This window comes from Oryctolagus cuniculus, chromosome X (assembly GCF_964237555.1).
Source record: "Oryctolagus cuniculus chromosome X, mOryCun1.1, whole genome shotgun sequence".
In the NCBI taxonomy this organism is placed as follows: Eukaryota; Metazoa; Chordata; class Mammalia; order Lagomorpha; family Leporidae; genus Oryctolagus; species Oryctolagus cuniculus.
In genome coordinates, this window is record NC_091453.1 from 35,389,392 (window position 1) to 35,409,433 (window position 20,042).

The window sequence follows — 20,042 nt, forward strand, 5'->3', positions numbered from 1 at the left end:
TTTTTTAAAAAAAGTATACTTGGGGCCAGCATTGTAACACAGTGGATTAAGTTCCTATTTGCAACTCTAGCATCCCATATCAGAGTGCTGATTCTAGTCCCAGTTGTTTTGCTTTCAATCTAGCTTCCTGGTAATGTGTCTGCAAGAGCAGCAGAGCAGGGCCCAATTACTTGGATACCTGTCACCAATGCAGGAGACCCAGATGGAGTTGCAGGTTACTGGTTACAGCCAGCTAAGTCAAAGGTATCAAAGAAAATGGCTTAGAAACAACCACCCCAGGGCTGAGTCTTTTTTTTTTAAAGATTTATTTATTTATTTGAGAGGCAGAGTTACAGAGAGAGGGAGAGACAGAGAGAGAGGTCTTCCATCAACTGCTTCACTCCTCAAATGGCTGTAATGGCTGCAGCTGGGCAGATCCAAAGCCAGAAGACAGGAGCCGCTTCCAGGTCTTCCACATGGGTGAAGAGGCCCAAGCACTTGGGCCATCCTCCTTTGCTTTTCCAGGCCATAAGTATGGAGCTGGATCGGAAGTGGAACAGCCAGAACTTGAACCAGTGCTCATACGGGATGCTGGCACTGCAGGCAGAAGCTTAGCCTACTAAGCAAGAGTGCTGATCTGAAGCCAGGAGCCAGGAACCTCTTCTGGGTTTCCCACGTAGGTACAGGGGCCCAAGGACCTGGGCCATCTTCCACTGCTTCCCCAGGCCATGGCAGAGAGCTGGATCAGAAGTGGAGCAGTCGGGACTCGAACCGGTGCCCATATGGGATGCTGGCACTGCAGGTGGTGGCTTTACCCACTCCGCCACAGCACATGCTCTGGGTCTGAGTCTTAAAAACTGTGAATGTGAATGTGAAGGCATGAACCAGGAAAAGAAAAGGAAAAGGTTGCTCCAAGTAGAAAGGAGAGAATGGAATAGTCACAGAGTTGATGACCAGCATGAAACAAGGAGCTCCAGATGAAGTTGCGAATGGGAGTAGAGATGAGGATATAAAACGTTTCTCTCTCATGCCTCTGGTATTGGCAGAGGAGTCATACAACTGAACCTGTATTTTGAATTCATCTCTATGGCAAAACCTTGGCAGACAGATGTGAAGCAGCTGAGAAACTGCTGAGATGTCCAGCACTGACCTGGGGCAACAACAGTAGAAACGGAGAAAAGGGGATGGATTCAGAAAGTGTATAAAAAGTGAACATGGCTTAGTGTGCAAGAACAAGGATTCAAGAATGAGATGGATGATGCTGCCACCAGCTGCTATTCTTAGGGGTGAGAATTTTATAGGTTAATGAATTCAGATTTATACACACTGCATTTCAATTTTCTGCCGACTTACCCTGTGGAGATTCCTATCAGCCTGCTGTACATAAGTATGTGAATTTGGGGAAGAGATTAGAAATAGAGATACAGTCATTAGATAGAAGTGGTCTTTAAAACTGCATGAATTGGGTAGCTCAGATAAATGAATGGAGTTAGGAGAATCATGAACCATGCTAGTTACAAGGAGGCTGATAGCTTAGGAAAAAATGAAATTGGAGACCTTGACGATATGGAAGAGCAGATATAAAGGGAATGAGGTATGGAAAAGTTAGAAGAAGAAGAGGTTATAATCAGAGAGCTGGATTTATTCTTTCTCAACTGATTCTAGAAATGAAGCCCTAATCCCTCAAGGCAATGGTTTTCAGACTGTGAGCTTTACATTTGGAAAGCTTGTTAAACACATTGCAGGAAGCCATCTCCAGAGTTTTGATTCAGTAGGTCTATGGTGTGCCTAACAATCTGCATTTCTAATGAGTTCCTAGGGGAGGCTCACAGTGCTGAAGATTGCGCTAAAGCATTCACTGTATGTAATGAATTCACTCTTCTCTTACGTAGCTGGAGGGCTTCTAGTTATTTGCCATCCTCAGTAAAATTGAAATAATAGTCATGAATTATTTTCTGTGTTCTGTTATTTAGATAAGGAATCCAGATAGGAAATGATTGGAGGTTCTGGCAGGTGTGGTTCACCAGAACAGGGACCATATCTGTTTTTCATGATGGAATCATCAGACTCTAACACAGTTCAGACACTGAATAAGTACAAGTACTTTTTGACTGAGACTGGCAAAGTCTATGGTTTAGCTGGGGGAGTGAGCTGCTGATACAGAGGGTTTATCCCTGAAGTTAAGGTCAAGGACCCATAAGACTATAAAGTTTGTGATCCTCTACAAAGATGATGACACCTTTCAGTATAACAGTTAGGACTGGGGTAGAAAAGATAACTGTGAAGCAGGTGCCAAAACATAAAATGGTAGTGAAAGAATGTCCTGGAGCTCAATAGCTGACATTGCTAAGGGAATCAGCAATAATAAATTCTGCTTCTTTGAACTTCAAAAATAAATGGTGGACATGTTTACAGCAGCACTGTTCACAACAGCTAAAATAATCAATCCAAGTGTCCATCATCATATGAATGGATAAGGAAAACATGGCATATATACACATTGGTTTACTATTCAGTCATCAAAAAAAGTGAAATTCTACCATTTGCAGCAAAATGGATGCAACTGGAAGACATCACATAGAGTCAAATAAGCCAGACACAGAAAGACAAAACCACATGTTCTCCCTTATATGTGAGAGCTAAAATTTTCAAAAAAAAAAAAAAAAAACACAAAAAATAAAACAGGGCCTGGTGCTGTTAAAGCCGCCGCTTGCAGTGCCAGCATCCCATATGGACGCCAGTTCAAGTCCCGCCTGCTCTTCTTCCAATCCAGCTCTCTGCTATGGCTTGAGAAAGCAGTGAAAAGTGGCCCAAGTCTTTGGGCCTCGGCGCATCTTCCCCTGTTGCAGCCACTTGGGGAGTGAACCAGCACGTGGAAGATTTCTCTCTCTCTCTCTCTGTGCCTCTGCCTCTCTGTAACTCTTTCAAATAAATAAATAAATCTTTAAAAAAAAAAAAAGAAAGAAAGAAGTGCTTGTGTTTATTAGTATTGCTGCAAATACGGTTTTGTCAAATTTTGTCTTAAATCTTTGTCAAACTAATGGTTAATAATGTTATGCTACTATAGTTTTATTTTTTAAAAGATTTTATTTATTTATTTGAGAGGTAGAGTTACAGACAATGAGAGTGAGAAACAGAGACAAAGGTCTTCCATCCGCTGGTTCACTCCCCAAATGGCCGCAGCCAGGAGCCAGGAGCTTCCTCCGGGTCCCCCAGGTCAGTGCAGGTGCCCAAGCACTTGGGCCATCTTCTACTACTTTCCCAGGCTGTAGCAGAGAGCTGGATTGGAAGAGGAACAGCCAAGACTAGAACTGGCGCCCATATGGGATGCCGGTGTTGCAGGGTAAAGATCAGCCCACTGAGCCACAGCACCAGCCCCTTTCTACTATAGCTTTAATGATCTGTGGTTACTCTTTAATTTGATGTATATGGGTGAAATAGTTTATTTTTCCATTTGATTATTGTTTATAGCCCTTGCCTATAGTTCCACTAAGCTAGGGTCTTTTGGCTTTTCACTTGTTGAATTCTTCATTTACTGGAACATTAAGCCCTTGACTGCAATGTAAATTAAAGCTATGTTATCTCAAAAGTGAAGGGGAGAAGGGGGAAAGGGAGAGGGAGGGAAAGAAGAGGAGGAAGGGAGCAAGAAAGAGAATATCATTATATACTCAGAACTGTATCTTTATTAAAACTTTAAAATTAAAGATATATAAATAAATAAGTGGTGGAGGAATGATGGGATAGTGTGGAAGTTGTCTAAGGAGAGTACAACTAATTCAGGGCAAGTGAATGTACTGTTCATTAAATTTATTAAATTTGTCTGTTGCTTTTTCTCTTAGAATGACTTAACACAGTGCCCTAAGAATTTACCCGCACCATCAGAAATAACTTGCATACATTTTTTTTCTTTCTGAACAGTTTTGTAATTTCCTCCATATATATCCTCTTTCTTTTATGTATTTTTTCCTTAAAGGTATTCCTGAGTGTTTTATGTATTCAATTTCTTACTGTGAATGGAGCACATTTGTTAATATAACTTTTAATTAGTTATTGTGGGGGCCAGCACTGTGGTGCAGCCGGTTAATGCCCTAGCCTGAAGCGCCGGCATCCCATATGGGCACCAGTTCTAGTCCTGGCTGCTCCTCTTCCAATCCAGCTCTCTGCTATGGCCTGGGAAAGCAGTGGAAGATGGCCCAAGTCCTTGGGCCCCTGCACCCATGTGGGAGACCTGGAAGAAGCTCTTGGCTCCCAGCTTCGGATCGGCGCAGCTCCGATCGTTGCGGCCAATTGGGGAGTGAACCATCGGATGGAAGACCGACTTCTCTCTCTCTGCCTCTCCTCTCTCTGTGTGTAATTTTGACTTTCAAATAAATAAATAAATCTTTTTAAAAAATTAGTTATTCTGGTATACTGTTACCTTTAAATTAATTTCTGTTTTTGACTTCTCCTCTGAACTGGTTTTAACACCTCAACAGTTTCCTCATTAATAAGTTAAGTAGAACCATTACCATGTTCTTTTTTTATATCTGTATGCTATTTCAGATTTTACCTGTGTTTTTTAAAATATATTTTATCAATTGCAATTAATTGTTATTGTCCTATATGGTTGAATTTGATTTAATATAATTTCATTTATAGACTTTGCAACTATACTCATGAACTGGATAGAATATTCACTTTTGGAGCAGTCTATCAAGTTTTGCTATTAGAGTAATGCTAGCTTAGAAAATGTGGGGGCAAGTGTTTAGCCTAGCAGTTAAGATGTCACATGGCATGCCCACATCCCATATCAGGGCGCCTGGGTTCGGTCCTTGCTCCATTCTCTAATTCCAGCTGCCTGCTAATGCATACTCCGGGAGGCAGAGGTGATGGTTCAAGTACTTGGATCCCTGCCACCCACGTGGGGGACCTGGATTGAGCTTCTAGCTCCCACTTTTGGCCTAGCCAAGTCCTGGATGTTGCAGGAATTTGAGGAGTGAACCAACAGATGGTTTATTCCTCAAATGTCTCTCTGTATTTCTGCCTTGAAATTAAAACAGGTAAATAGGCTGGCGCCACGGTTCACTTGGCTAATCCTCCGCCTGCGGCGCTGGCACCCCGGGTTCTAGTCCCAGTTGGGGCGCCAGTATCTGTCCCAGTTGCTCCTTTTCCAGTCCAGCTCTCTGCTGTGGCCCGGGAGGGCAGTGAAGGATGGCTCAAGTGCTTGGGCCCTACACCCGCATGGGAGACCAGGAGAAGCACCTGGCTCCTGGCTTCGGATCAGCACAGTGCACTGGCCATGGCAGCCATTTTGGGGGGGTGAACCAACAGAAAAAGGAAGACCTTTCTCTCTCTCTCTCTCTCTCTCTCTCTCTCTCTCTCTCACTGTCTAACTTTGCCTGTCCAAAACAAAACAAAACAAAAAAACAGGTAAATAACTCTGCAATGTTTTTGTTTTCAATTTGATAATATGGTTACAGAATTGAACTTGGCAATACCTAGAAAATTGGAAAGAACTCGGTAATAAAAATATCTGGTTTAAAATATTGTAGGAAATTTCTCTTTGATTATTGTTTTCCTTCAGAACAATCTAGTTTACAACTTCTCAATAACTTCTGACATGTAAAATTTTGTTAAATATTTTTAAATTTCTCTAAGATTTTAAAATGTATTTATTTACTTGAAAGTGAGAGAGAGAGAGAGCACAATAGGGATAGGAGAGATACAGAGAGAGAGACAGAGACAGAGAGAAAGCTTTGCTGATTCATTCCTGAAATGCCTGCAACAGCCAGCATTGGGCCGGGCTGAAGCCAGGAGCCCAAATCTCAATGTGAGTCTCCCACGTGAGTGGCAGGAATTCAGTTACCTGAGTCATCAGCTGCTGCTGCAGATGATACACTAGCAGGAAGTTGGATTGAAAGCAGAGGATCTCCGACTCAAACCAGGTACTATGATACGGGACATGGGCATCCAAAGAGGTAACTTAACTGCTGCCTCAAATGCCTTCCACCAAAATGTATTAAGATACAATTAAAGTAATGTGTCTTTAAAAAACCTTCGGCGTATTTGTTGTTATATTCCATTTCACATTTTAAATTTTGTTTGTGATTCATCTTTGTTTTCCTGATTAAATTTGCTGGAGGCTTATCTATTTAATTCATCCTCCGAAAAAACTCTAGCCCTTGGCTTCATATTATATTGTATCTTAGTCATGTAATTTCATTCTTCATTTTTAATAATAAAAATATTTAAGGTTATGAATTTATTCTGAATAGTACTCTCAAAATTTTGATAAATCATGATGTCATTTTCATTATTTTTTATTATTATGCTAGTATTTCTTTGGGCTAATACTTGCATATAAATGTATTCTAAAATATCAAATAGTTGAAGACTTGTTTAAATTTGTTTTTTATTTTGTAAACACTGTATATTATTATCAGAGAAGGAGGCCTTTGTGATTTCTACGTTAAGACTTCACAAAGGTTTTCTTTGTAGCATAACATTTTAAATATTTTCTGAATATTTGTAAGGGAAGTGTATGCACTGTCTATAATATATAATTTTTGAAATTTACTAACTGGATCTAATGAATTATGTCTTGAAAATCTTCTAAGTACTTTTAATTTGAATATTCTTTATTGTTAAGGTTAAATTATGCTAAAAAGTTTCCATATAGAAGCTTCTGTAATTTTTCTTGTATTACTAAGAGGTTTTTTTCTTACATATTTGAATTTGTTTTCTTGGCCAAAAAATTCATGAATACAGTATCTGCAATATGGTCTGTATCTTCTATCATATAAAATTAATCTCGGGGTCAACATCATTGCACAGTTATTGTTCCTGATTTTTTTTTTCAAATATCGATGTAACATACTCAGATTTCTATTTTGGAGAAGGATTGATTGGAAGGAGGTGAGATTCAATACCAAGAAGTCAGTGGGAAGGCTATTAAAATAGTTCAGGTGAGAAATCATGAGTAATTGAATTAAGACAAAGTATCAAGGAGATTTTTAGCAGGTTAGACACATCAAGACTTAGAATAACTCAGATTCGAGAGGGGTGGGGCCGGAGAAGCGATGAGGATAACAGCTAGATTTCTGCTTAATTGGTCATTATCTTCTAAATAATATAGGAGGAAGAGTCAGGTTGCCTTTTCAGAACAGACCACTTTCTAAAGTTCCTTTTCTTTATGTTTATTCCCAAAGACTCAAGTCCAAACCTAAAGTTCAGGGTTGGGTCATTGCAATTGACTGCTTACTTAAAGCGAAGTTCTTCTACCTATATATAAAACATTAGACTGAATACTCATAAACTTCAGTGAAATCACATTTCTTTTATGTGGTAAGAGCTCTTTCATAAACTACTTGGATTAAGCAAGAAGGAATGAATTAATTCCCCATGCCATGCCCAGGGGTAGTCTATATGTGAAGGTGATGTTTTCCACAAGAGGGCAGCATCACCTAATAAATTATGCATTGAAAGCTTGGGCCAATAGGGATTGAGATGAAGGAGGGGGCGGATAGTGTAATCAGTGTGGGTTCAGGGAGCCAGAGCCATGAAAACCAAAAATCTCTTTTATCTCCAAGGCCATGCGTGTAGTTACTCTTACATGACTGGTAGTGGTAGATATCCCTACAGTAGGAAGAAAGAAGATAAGGAGATTACCAGGGGATGGTGAATGTGGGAAGTACCTGAATTCTCTCATTCTTGTAACTGACTCAGAAACTCAGGATGGTGTACACACACCTTATAAGTGTTGGTGTTTCTGTACAACCAGCTTCTCACAGGGGCCTTTATTTATTGTTTAGATCTTTGATACCCATAAAGGTTTTCCAGAAAATCTTCAGGTTAAGTTACAATGCACACCAAAGTTCTGATGCTCTTCCTACTTAACAATGTTTGGTCATCCCAGTTATGCATTTTTCATACCCTAGGGAAAGGAATAGGAATAAAATTCCCCGATAAACCATTCTGTTGAAAGTCATTTTATATAAATGGTTTCACTTAATTGTCATAAAATCCAATATACTGGGAATTACTATTTCCCATGTGTTAGAATAAGAAGTACTTTGTATATGTATATGCAGCTATATGTGATTCCAAATAAATATTTTTTTCCAAATTCATCAAGACTTCAAAGAAGTCTTATTTGAAACCTAAATTGGGGCCAGTGTTGTGGCACAGTGGGTTAAGCCACTTCCTTCAACACCCACATTCCGTGGGCAGAGGTTCAAGTCTGAGCTGTTCCACTTCCACTCCAGCTCCCTGCTAATGTGCCTGGGAAAGCAGCAGAGGATGGCCTAAGTGCTTGGGCCCCTACTACCCATATGGGAGACCTGGATGAAGCTCCTGGCTCCTGGCTTTGGCCTGGCCCAACCCCAGCCATCGTGGCCATCTGGGTGTAAACCAGTGGATGGAAGATCTCAATCTCTCTCTGCTCTCTCGCTCTCACTCTCTCTCTCTCTCTCTGTAAGTCTGCCGTCTGCCAAATCTGCCTCTCAAGTAAAATAAGTACATCTTTAAAAATAAAATGAGGGGCCGGCACTGTGGCATAGTAGGTTAACACCCTGGCCTGAAGTGCTGGCATCCCATATGGGCACTGGTTCGAGACACGGCTGCCTCACTTCTGATCCAGCTCTCTGCTATGGCCTGGGAAAGCAGTAGAAGATGGCCCAAGTCCTTGGGCCCCTGCACCCACGTGGGAGACCCGGAAGAAGCACTGGCTCCTGGCTTCGGATCAGCGCAGCTCTGGCCATTGTAGCCATCTGGGGAGTGAACCAGCAGATGGAAGACCTCTCTCTCTCTTTCTCTCTCTGTGTAACTCTGACTTTCAAATAAGTAAATAAATATTTTTTAAAAAATAAAAAATAAAACCTAAATCATAACCAATATAAATTAAATTGGTGATAACGCATCTATTGTATAAAGCATGACTTAACCTGCCACCTAAATCATAATAAATCAATGAGATCATATACAACCTCCCCTTTCCTAATTCCAAATCCTTTCCACTTAAGCTTTCTCTCTTTGAGGTATAACATTCGGATGGAGAATATGAGACAAATAAGGGAATTAAAGATGGCTTCCATGTTTCTGGCTTGTTGACTGCATGGTGTTCCTGGTCACTGAGATAGGGAGCTTGACAGGAGAAGAAGTTGATGTTAGTATTAGGGCCTCTTTTGTCTGAAATGCTCCTGAGACATCAAAGTATAAATGTCCAGTAGAAAGTTGGTTATATAATCTGGGGCAAAGGCGATACAATCATCAACATCTAGACAAAATTGGAAGCTATAGGACTGGGTGTGATTTTCCGTGACATGCTAATGAAATTAGAAAGGGTAGGAATTGGAAAAACACCTACATTTAAGGGATGGTCAGAGGGAAGGGCAGGTAGTCAGGGAATCTGGTTAAAAAATATTAGGCAGAGAAATAAGAAAGCAACAAGTTTTTCAGAATGTTGAAAGTAAGAGTTTCATAAAAGAGGGTGGAGATCATAATCCGGAGCAGTATTTGCAAATGGCTTCTAGAAGTCACATGTAATGAAGACTGAAAATAATTCATAGCCAGACCTCTCTGGCCCTACCCAAGGCACACCCTTAGGGTTCTGGCTTGTGCCTTACATGACCTGCCTAGTCCGGCAACATCTTGCTCACTCAGACTTGGAACTAGTTTCTCTGTGCCCCTCCTAACACAGCACTTTGTTCCTGGCCTAGAGTTTCTGCACTTTGCCTTGGCCCAGTATAGAGTTGATATCATGTAATATATCTTCTGAACCTCAATGGGATGAAGCTAGAAATTAACAAGAAAAGAAATTCTAGAAATTATACTAGCACATGGAAACTGAACAACATGCTCCTGAATAATGAAATTAAATGGGAAGTAAAAAAGATAACTTGAAAATAATGAAAATGAAAACACAATGTATCAATGAGAGTTTATAGTAATAAATCCCTACATCAAAAAACTGGAAAAAATAATCTAGAAAGACAAGGATAAATCAAACTCAAAATTACTACATGAAAACAAATGGTAAAAGTTAAAGAAGAAGGGACGTTATGGGGGGGAAGCCACTGTAATCCATAAGCTGTACTTTGGAAATTTATATTCATTAAATAAAAGTTAAAAAAATCAATACAAAGATTAATGAAATGGAGAGTTAGATTTTATAAAAATGGAAACAAAATTGATAAACCTTTAGCTAGATTAAGCAAGAAAAAAGAGAGAAAACTCAAATCAACAAAATCTGAGATGAAAAAGGAGATATCACAAAGAATCAATTGGGAACTATTATGAACAACTATATGCCAACAAATTGGAAAAGCTAGAAGGAATTGATAGATTTCTGGATACATAATTTACCAAAACTGAGGCATGAATACATAGAAAACCTGGATAGAGCAATAACCAAGTTTGAGCCTGAAATGGTAATAAAGACCATACCGACAAAGAAAAGCCCAGGGCTAGATGTCTTCACTGCTTAATTCTACCAAACTTGTAGGGAAGAACTAACACCAATTCTTCACAAACTACTCAAAACAATTTGAAAGTGAGGAGAACCTTCCAAACTCATTCTATGAGGCCAGCATTACCTTAATTCAAGAGAACTGTAGATCACTATCCCTCATTAATGTAGATGGAAAAATTCTCAACAAAATATTTGCTTGTCAAATCCAACAACATGTCAAAAAGATCATCCACCCTGACCAAGTGGGATCTATCCCAGGGATATAGGGATGATTCAACACACACAAATCAATAAACATGAGACAGCACATCAACAGAATGAAGCATGAAAACCATACAATTATCTCAACATATGCAGACAAAGCATTTGATATAATACAGCATCCATTCATGATATAAATCTTCAAACGTTGGATTATAGAAGGAACATTCCTCAACACAAAAAAGGCAATTTATGATGCATCCACAGCCAGCATCATATTGAATGGGGGAAAAACTGGAGGCATTTCCACTAAGATATGGAAACAGACAAGAATATCCACTTGTACCACTTTTATTCAATATAGCTCTGTAAGTTTTAACCAGAGCCATTAGGTAAGAAAAAGTAACTAAGGGGATTCAAATTGGAGAGGAGAAAGAAAAATTATCCCTGTTTTCAGATGACATGATTCTTTACATAGGTGAACAAAAGACTCTACCAACAGACTGTCAGAACTGATAAGAATTCAGCAAAATTGCAAATTGTTCTCAAGGACTTACTTTCTTTTAATGTATTAGGCAGAGGTAGGCAATGAGTTTGAACAGCCCTTGTCTCCACTATTGAGGAACAGCTTTTTTTTTTTCTGTGCAAATTGTTGAACTCTTTACTTAGTATAGAGTTGGTCTTCTGTGCTTCTGTGCATAAATTTAATTGAAATTAGATCTTAGTAGAGAATAGGACTGGGAATTGGAGAGGGAGAAGGGAAAGGGGTGGGGATGTGGGTGGGAGGGCAGGTACAGTGGAAAGAATCACTATATTACTAAAGATGTACTTATGAAATGCATGATGATTGTATTCCTTAAATAAAAGGTTTCCTTAGGGGAAAAAAAAAACAAAATAAGCAAATCAATAGCATTCTTATAGACCATCAATGGTCTGACTGAGAAAGAACTTGAACAATCCCACTGACAATAGCTAAAAAAAGTCAATATATTGGGGTAAATTTAACTAAAGATGTTAAATATATATCAATTAAAAATACAGAAGATTAATGAAAGAAATAAAAGACAAGAAAAACTGGGAAAATCTTCCATACTCACATATTGGGGGAATTAATGGCCAAAATGTCTATACTACCAAAAACAATTTATAGATTCAATGCAGTTCCATTGAAAATCCCAGTGAAATCCTTTACAGAACTACAAAAATGCTAACATTTGTATGGAAACACAAGGACCCCAAATTGCCAAAGAAATCTTAAACAATAAAAACAAAGTTCAAAGAAAGGAGAGAAAATGATACATTGAAATGTAGACCTAAAATAGAAAATCAACAAATATAAAATGAGTTCTTCAAAATCAGTGTCAGGACTTGAAAGGAAGACATATCTACTGTTTGGCACTGTGCAATACAACTGTGGTGATAACAGAATCTGTTCATCATCATTGTTGTCTGTTAGGGTTACCACTAGCCATATGGACTGTTGAGCAGCTTAAAGCACATGTGATTAGCTGGACTGAGAAACCAACTTTCCTACTTTTATTTTTATTATTATTAATAAATGTGTTATGAAAAATTTATATTACCTTTCCTTTAATTAACTTTTGGTTAATACATTGAAAAAAAAAGGTGGAGGCATCACAATGCCAGATTGCAAGATATACTACAGGGCTATTGAAATCAAAACAGCAAGGTGCTGGCATAAAAAGAGATGTATAAACCAATGAGACAGAATACAAATCCCAGAAATAAATACTCATATCTACAACAACCTAATATTCAACAAACATGCGAAAAACATTCCTTGGAGAAAGGACAGTCTTTTCAACACTTGGTGTTGGGAAAATTGGATTTCCACACACAGAAGTCTGAAACAAGACTGCAACTTTGGGGCTGGCACTGTGGCATGGTAGGTATGTTGTGACGTAGCGGGTTAAGTTTGAACCATGGCTGCCCACTTCCCATCCAGCTCCCTGTTAATGCACCTGGGAAAGCAGCAGAAGATGGCCTAAGTCCTTGGGCCCCTGCATCCACACAGAGACCCAGAGGAAGCTCCTAGCTCCTGGCTTCAGTCTGGCCCAGCCCTTGCTGTTATGGCCATTCGAGGAGTAAACCAGTGGATGGAAGATCTCTCTGTCTCTTCCTCTCTGTGTAACTCTGCTTTTCAAATAAATAAAATAAATCTTTTAATAAAAAGAATCAGCAACAACACACAATCTAGTTAAGAAATAGGCAAAGGATATGAATAGGCATTTTGTCAAATACAAATAGTCAACAGACACCAGATCACTAGCCATCAGGGAAATGCAAATAAAAACCACAATGAGGTATCATCTCACCCCAGTTAGAATGGGTATTATTCAAAAATCAAAAAAATAACAAATGCTGGCAGGACTCTCGAGAAAAGCGTACCCTAATACACTATTGGTGGGAATGCAAAGTAGTACAAGCATTATAGAAAACAATATGGAAGTTCCTCAACAAATGAAAAATGGATCTATCATATGACCAATCTATCCCACTTCTGGAAATGTATTGAAAGGAAGAGAAGTCAACATATGAAAGAGACAGCTGTACTCTCATGTTTATAGTAGCCCAATACACAACAACAAAGATAGTAACCTAGATGTCCATCATCTGATGAATGGATAAAGAAAATGTGACATATATACACAATGGAATATTACTCCACTATAAAAAAGAATAAAATACTGACTTTTAAAAGATGTATTTATTTATTTTAAAGTCAGAGTTACAGAGACAAGAGGGAGTGATAGATATCTTCCATCTGCTGGTTCACTCCCCAGATAGATGCAGTGGCCAGGGCTGGGTCAATAGCCAGGAGCTTCATCCAGGTCTCCCACATAGGTGGCACGGGTCCAGACACTTGGGCCATTTTCCACTGCTTTTCACAGGCAATTAGCAGGGAGTTGGATTGGAAGTGGAACATCCGGGACATGAACTGGCACCCATTTGGAATGCCTGCATCATCATATGGGGCAGCTTTGCTAGTTGTGCCACAACATTGGCCCCCAAATCCTAACATCTGCAACAAAGTGGATGGAACTTGAGATCATTATGCTAAGTGAAATAAGCCAGACACAGAATGACAAATAGTCATGTTTTCTCTTATGTGGAAGTTAATATATAGAGAGTATAAAAATGGTGTAGATGTCATATTATTTCATACATAGTTTATAAACATTGTATTCACTAAATTATACCATCAACATGACAATACACCTGTCTTCCCTCTCTTTATGATCACTGCCATGAATCCCTCATTGTGTGATATTAATATCCCTGTTTCCAAGGAAAAATAGTATATTTATGTCTGTATAATATCTACATCTGAAGCGAATATGGAAAAATGTTATAAGTTGTTAAAGCTTAAAATAAAATTTAAAAATGCTTCTAGAAGCACACAGAAGAAAACAAAATGTCACACATAAATGCCCCATAAATTCATATAATGCATATACTTTTTGTTAATATAATATTTTGAATAAAAAAGGAAACAAAAAAAGGAAAGACTCCATTTGCTTTGAATATTAGGAGATAATTTGTATTTTTTTTGCCAGAGTTGTTTCAGTGGCATTCTGAGCACCAGAATTCAGACTGCAGGGGGTAGAAATCTAAAAGGCAGGTAAAAAAGTGAAGATGCTGAGTACAGACGCCTTTTCAAATTGAGTATGAACAAAAGAAGTGAGATGGGCAAAAGACAGAGGGAGAAATAGGACTGCCGGGAGATGCTGTCTTCTAATAAAAAGAACTAAAATGGCAAAAGGTAGGCATGTGTATAGGATAAAGAAAACAGATTATGAGTGTGTGCAGGTAGCATCCCTGAGGGTTCAGAGCGTCAGTGGACTGTGAGGGCTCCAGCTGCATAACTCACTGAACTGTCTTGCCAGTTTCTGCACTGGCTTGACTGGGCATAATTCAAAAAGGAAAAGCTCATATTCATTCCATTCTTCTGGAGCTCTGTGATAGCATTTAGTAACACCCCTATGGGATGTCTTCCACATATAGTATCATGGTACTTCTTCAAGTAATTGCTAAAAGATACAGGGTCTAATTGCTCTATAATACTCATACCCATTTTATCTAGATGTTCAATGGATCTATAAATCTCCCCCTGGGATTCATCATAGTAACTGTAACGGAACCTCTGACCCCAATGGCAGAAATCAGAAGAAACCACAAAGGGATTACTAGGAGCCGCTAGATATTTACTGAAGAGTTTTCCGAATTCCTGTTCTTTTGACTCACTCAGAGCTCCAACCAGTACAGGAATAATGGTAAACTCATCCTTATGGCTTTCCATGGCTTTAGCTGTATAAGGCAAGTGCATTTCAATACTGTGTTCATCTTCATCTGTTTGTAGAGACATGCGTTCAAACATTCCTGTCTTCCACAGTTCTCCGTAAATCTTTTGGTCAATACGAAGGTCATACAGAGGCGTCCTATATATATCCACACTGGAAAGTGCACATCGAGAGAGGGGCACGTGATGAGAAGGTCCAAGGATGAAAATTCTCCGGGTTATAGATGGATCCACTTGTTTGTAAGCATGGGCAGCACAAGACCCATCTGTCCGCGGTCCCAGCCTAGCCTTTACCAAGATACTGGTCCTGGTTTGGGGGGATTCTGAAACCTCAGACTAATAGAACTTTCTTCTCTTCTTTTCTAGTAGGTGTAGTCCTTACTTAATTTCAACTCATTAAAAAAAATGCTTTATAGTTTAGGGCAGTTGAAGGAAGGCTGGCATCAAAATATTTTGATGAAAAAAGATGAGAATGGAAAGGCCCAGCTGTGGCAGAGTTTGGAAAGTAACTTGTGAAGCCTTTACCATATCCTAAATTTGCACTCTCTGCAGACTTGTGCACATATATTCCACTTTCAGAATAGTTTTGCAAATTGTACACAAACAAAAAAAAGGGTGGAAGCTTTTTAATAAAGAAATTGCATTTATAAATGATCTGTATTAGAATATAATAAATCTCCAATTATAGTCAATTACTACCCGTGTTGTACAACAGATACCTTCTATTTTAGTTGCTAATAAAGGGCTACACAACTCAAAATAGTCTGATTTAAACTTATTGCTCTATGGTATACATGAAATACTGTTTTTAGTAATTCCATCTCAGAATTTGTTAAAAATGGTAAATCTCAGCTCTTATGTAAAAATATATTTGGATGTACTTTATATTTGACATATTTATGTGATTTTTTAAATCACAGAAATTAGAATTGTTTAATTTTATAGTTAACTTTAAAATTACTTTCAGTTTGCCTTTTTATGTAAGACATCCCTTCGTGTCATTACCATATTGTAATAGAATATAAATTCAAGACTGTGAAAGAGCAGATATTGTCCTTCCAAGACCGTGTTTGATAGTCTGCAAATGAGGAGGCATTGGAGTGTTTTTAGTGCTTTTCAGATCATTGCAGACCGTACACTGCTGTGCTTTTTCAGTGCTTTATGCAATTTGACTCATTTACTTGAATTTCTAGTAACAATAAGAAAAAAAACACTGGATTTTCTTATAGTTCTACATTTTTATTTTTTTTTTGTCATGAATTTTGGTGCGGCTCTTCCAACTAAAATAATGGTATGGTGTTGTATACTTTCTTTAGTGTAGACCAATTCTAGTCACTTTGGCTTTCTAAAAAAATAAAAGTAACTTAATCACTTAAAAAAAAAAAAACCAATAGAGTTGAGGAAGTCTGAGCTCCAGCAGTCAAAGCAAAGGCACAACAGCAAAATGAAAGAAAGGCCACACAGCAAGCTCACCCAAAGGCGGATCCTTTGGTGGCAGCATAAACTCTGTGCCCAAATATGAAGGGAATTCAAAAAATTTTGTAGAAATGCAATTTACGGTGACTTGATCAGCCCTCACCCTGACTGTTGATGAGCAGCTTAATATGTTATCCCTCTTAGTATTTTTTTTTGTTTGTTCTACTTAATGCTTTTGGTTGAATACTGTAATCAATACACAATTCTTCTTAAGTGCTGAAACTTAACTGAAAAGTGTTTGCTGTTAAATATGAGTGGGAATAAGAGAGGGAAGAGATGTGCAATTCGGGACATGCTCAAGCTGACTTACCTCAAACAGTAGAGTTAGAAACATACCAGGGGATTCCAATTCAATCCCATCGAGGTGGCATGTACCAATGCCATCTCACTAGTCCCAGTGATCAATTTCTGTTCACAATTGATCGTAATGATAGGACTAAGAACCAAAGGGATCACATAAACAAGAATAGTGTCTGCAGATACTGGCTGATAGAATAAAAAAGGGAGAGAATGATCCAACATGGGAAGTGAGATACACAGCAGACCCATAGAATGGCAAATGTTCTAACAGCACTCTGGCCTCATAATCAGCCCTTAAGGCATGTGGATCCGGCTGAAATGCCCATGAGAGTATTTCAGTCATGGAAAGCCAAGACACTCTGGGGGAAAAAAAACCTAAATGAAAGAGCTCCGTGAGTGAGATCCCAGTGGAAAGAATGGGTCATCAAAGAAGGAGGTACCTTTCTCTGAAGGGAGGAGAGAACTTCCACTTTGACCATGGCCTTGTCTAAATATGATCAGAGTCAGTGAACTCAGGGGGCTTCCATAGCCTTGGCAACTCATGACTAGAGCCTAGGGTGATTACTGATGCCATAAACAAGAGTGTCGATTTGTTAAGTCAACAACAGGAGTCACTGTGCACTTACTCCTCATGTAGGATCTTTGTCCTTAGTGTGCTGTACATTGAGATTTAATGCTATAACTAGTACTCAAACAGTATTTTTCACTTTATGTTTCTGTGTGGGAGCAAACTGTTGAAATCTTTACTTAATGTATGCTAAACTGATCTTCTGTAGATAAAGAGAATCGAAAATGAATCTTGATGTGAATGGAAGGGGAGAGGGAGTGGATAAGGGGAGGGTTGTGGGTTGGAGGGACGTTATGGGGGGAAGCCATTGTAATCAATATTCTGTACTTTGGAAATTTATATTCATTAAATAAAAGTTAAAAAAAAAGAAATGCAATTTAGTTTGTTGCAAAATTTTTGAAATCCATGTTTTACATAATATGTATTTTCTTTAACTTCCTTCTGCTTATTTCAATTACCTGGAATACCTTCCGCTTCTGGTGGCTTATTTTTCAAAATCTATCTATGCTTTGCTCAAATTCTACCTCTTCTGTGAAGTCCTACCCCATCAATCCCTTCTGAAGTGACCTCTATTTCTCTTTAATTAGAAGAGCAATTTCTGTTTAAAATTGAAAATTCACAATGCTATAAAACTCTGTGAAACCTCCTCTACTGCTTTCTCTAAAAAACGTATTGCTGGGGCTAGCACTGTGGTATAGTAGGCTAAGCCTCCACCTGCAGTGGCCAGTATCCCATATGGATGCCAGTTTGAGTCCTGGCTGCTCCTCTTCCAATCCAGCTCCCTTCTGATGGCCTGGGAAAGCAGTGGAAGAAGGCCCAAGTGCTTGGGCCCCTTCACCCACATGGGAGACCCAGAAGAAGTCCCTGGCTCCTGGCTTCAGATCGGCTGGGTTCTGGCCATTGCTGCCATTTGGGAAGCAAACCAGTAGATGGAAGACCTCTCTTTCTGTCTCTCCCTTTCTCTGTGTGTAACTCTGCCTGTCAAATAAACAAATAAATCTTAAAAAAGTATTGTTAGTTAACTGGCCCCATGTGTGTCTTTTCTCCCCTGTTAGACTGTATGTACACTCGTCAAGAGCAGAGTTCCTGTCTTAGGGTTTGCCTACCATAGGAAATGACTACCACAGCTGGCTGTAGGGTCTCTTTCAATCTCCACTGATACACGGTTGGGCAGTGGCAGCCTGTTATGAAGGAGAAGACAGAAAAATGCCCGTGGTGTTGCCGAGTCATTTAGTCCCTTCAATAGTATATAAAGAAACTGAGTCTTGCAGAGACAAAATAAATGTATGCATAGTGGTATAGCCAATACATGGCAGTGTCAGGATTTACCCTCAAGGGTCTTTCTTTTAGACCATTCTGTTTGAGTTATCTGCCAAATTCTGTTCACATGAAACACCCTTGTCTTCAATGACATTGCTAGAGACATGAATCTACCAGTGCTTTACTGCCAACCAAGTAGTTTCAATGGCTTCTGTTCCTTACGGAAACTCTTCTTGTACCTTACCTCCTGACAATCAGCTTGAGGATCCGGAAGGAGCCTTTGATGAGGATGAGGGCCTCTTGGCGGGAGCCATACAGTGGAGTGCCATTGATATTCACCAGCTCATCACCAGTCCTCATCTTCTGGGACAGGGCCGCCTTGCCTCCATCTTCAATCTGTGTTGAAGAGAACAAAAAGAGAAAGCAGGTGGTAAGTCAACTTACTCCCCCAAATTCTACTTTCTGTTTCCTGTCAACCAAGGAACCACAAACAGTACTTGGGAAATCACTCCAGGCAGCTTCCCAGGAGCACCTAAGGAGCTGATCACAGGCCATTATTTACTGAAGGCAAAACTTGGACAACCCCTTGAGGAAATAAAGCAATCCCTGCCCGGAGGAATGAACAGTCCATATGGGGAGACCAGAACTTCTATATAAGAAAATGACGCTTGGAGGAAATCCCACAGTGTAGCTAAAGTAGCAGCATGGTATAACAGATTATGCCCACAAATTAGAGCAAGAAGAGCTAGACTTCTGCAAAATGACATTTGCTAAAGTCTTTTCCTATCTTCGAGTGGAATGACAAACTAGAGTTTGAATCCTGGCTCTACTACTTCATAGCTATATGACCCTGAACAAATTATTTAACATCTGTATGTCTCAGTTACCTCGTGTGTGAAATGTAACAAGATACCTGCTTCACACAGGATTGTTACCATATAAGAATACTTCAAAAAGTTTGTGGTGGAGGCCGGCGCCACGGCTCACTTGGCTAATCCTCCACCTGCGGTACCAGCACCCCGGGTTCTAGTCCCAGTTGGGGCGCCAGATTCTGTCCCGGTTGCTCCTCTTCCAGTCCAGCTCTCTGCTGTGGCCCGGGAAGGTAGTGGAGGATGGCTCAAGTGCTTGGGCCCTGTACCCACATGGGAGACCAGGAGAAGCACCTGGCTCCTGGCTTCGGATCGGCGCAGCATGCCAGCTGTAGTGGCCATTTGGGGGGTGAACCAATGGAAGGAAGACCTTTCTCTCTGTCTCTCTCGCTCTCTCACTGTCTAACTCTGCCTGTCAAAAAAAAAAAAGTTTGTGGAAGGGACTGGCATTTGGTGCGGTGGTGAAGATGCTGTAGAGTGCCTAGAGTTGAGTCCCAGTTCTTTTTCCAATTCCAGCTTCCTGCTAATGTGCACTCTGGGAAGAAGCAGTGATGGCTCAAGTATTTGAGTTCCTGCTACCCACATGGGAGACCCGGATTAAGTTCTCAGCTCTGAGCACTG

At 39.6% G+C, this 20,042-nt stretch overlaps 1 protein-coding gene and 1 pseudogene across 4 annotated transcripts in view; both read right to left on the reverse strand.

Annotated features, from left to right (window-relative positions):
• Positions 1 to 20,042, reverse strand: part of SHROOM4 (shroom family member 4) — a 264,044-nt gene that overhangs the window by 110,011 nt on the left and 133,991 nt on the right. For all 4 annotated transcript variants that reach the window (XM_002721647.5, XM_070067065.1, XM_051834719.2 and 1 more), the window contains one exon: positions 18,797 to 18,948. In XM_002721647.5, coding sequence (XP_002721693.2) covers positions 18,797 to 18,948 — 152 coding nt within the window. The remainder of the gene's footprint in view (positions 1 to 18,796; positions 18,949 to 20,042) is intronic.
• On the reverse strand, positions 14,416 to 15,196 carry LOC103345152 (protein MEMO1-like; annotated as a pseudogene).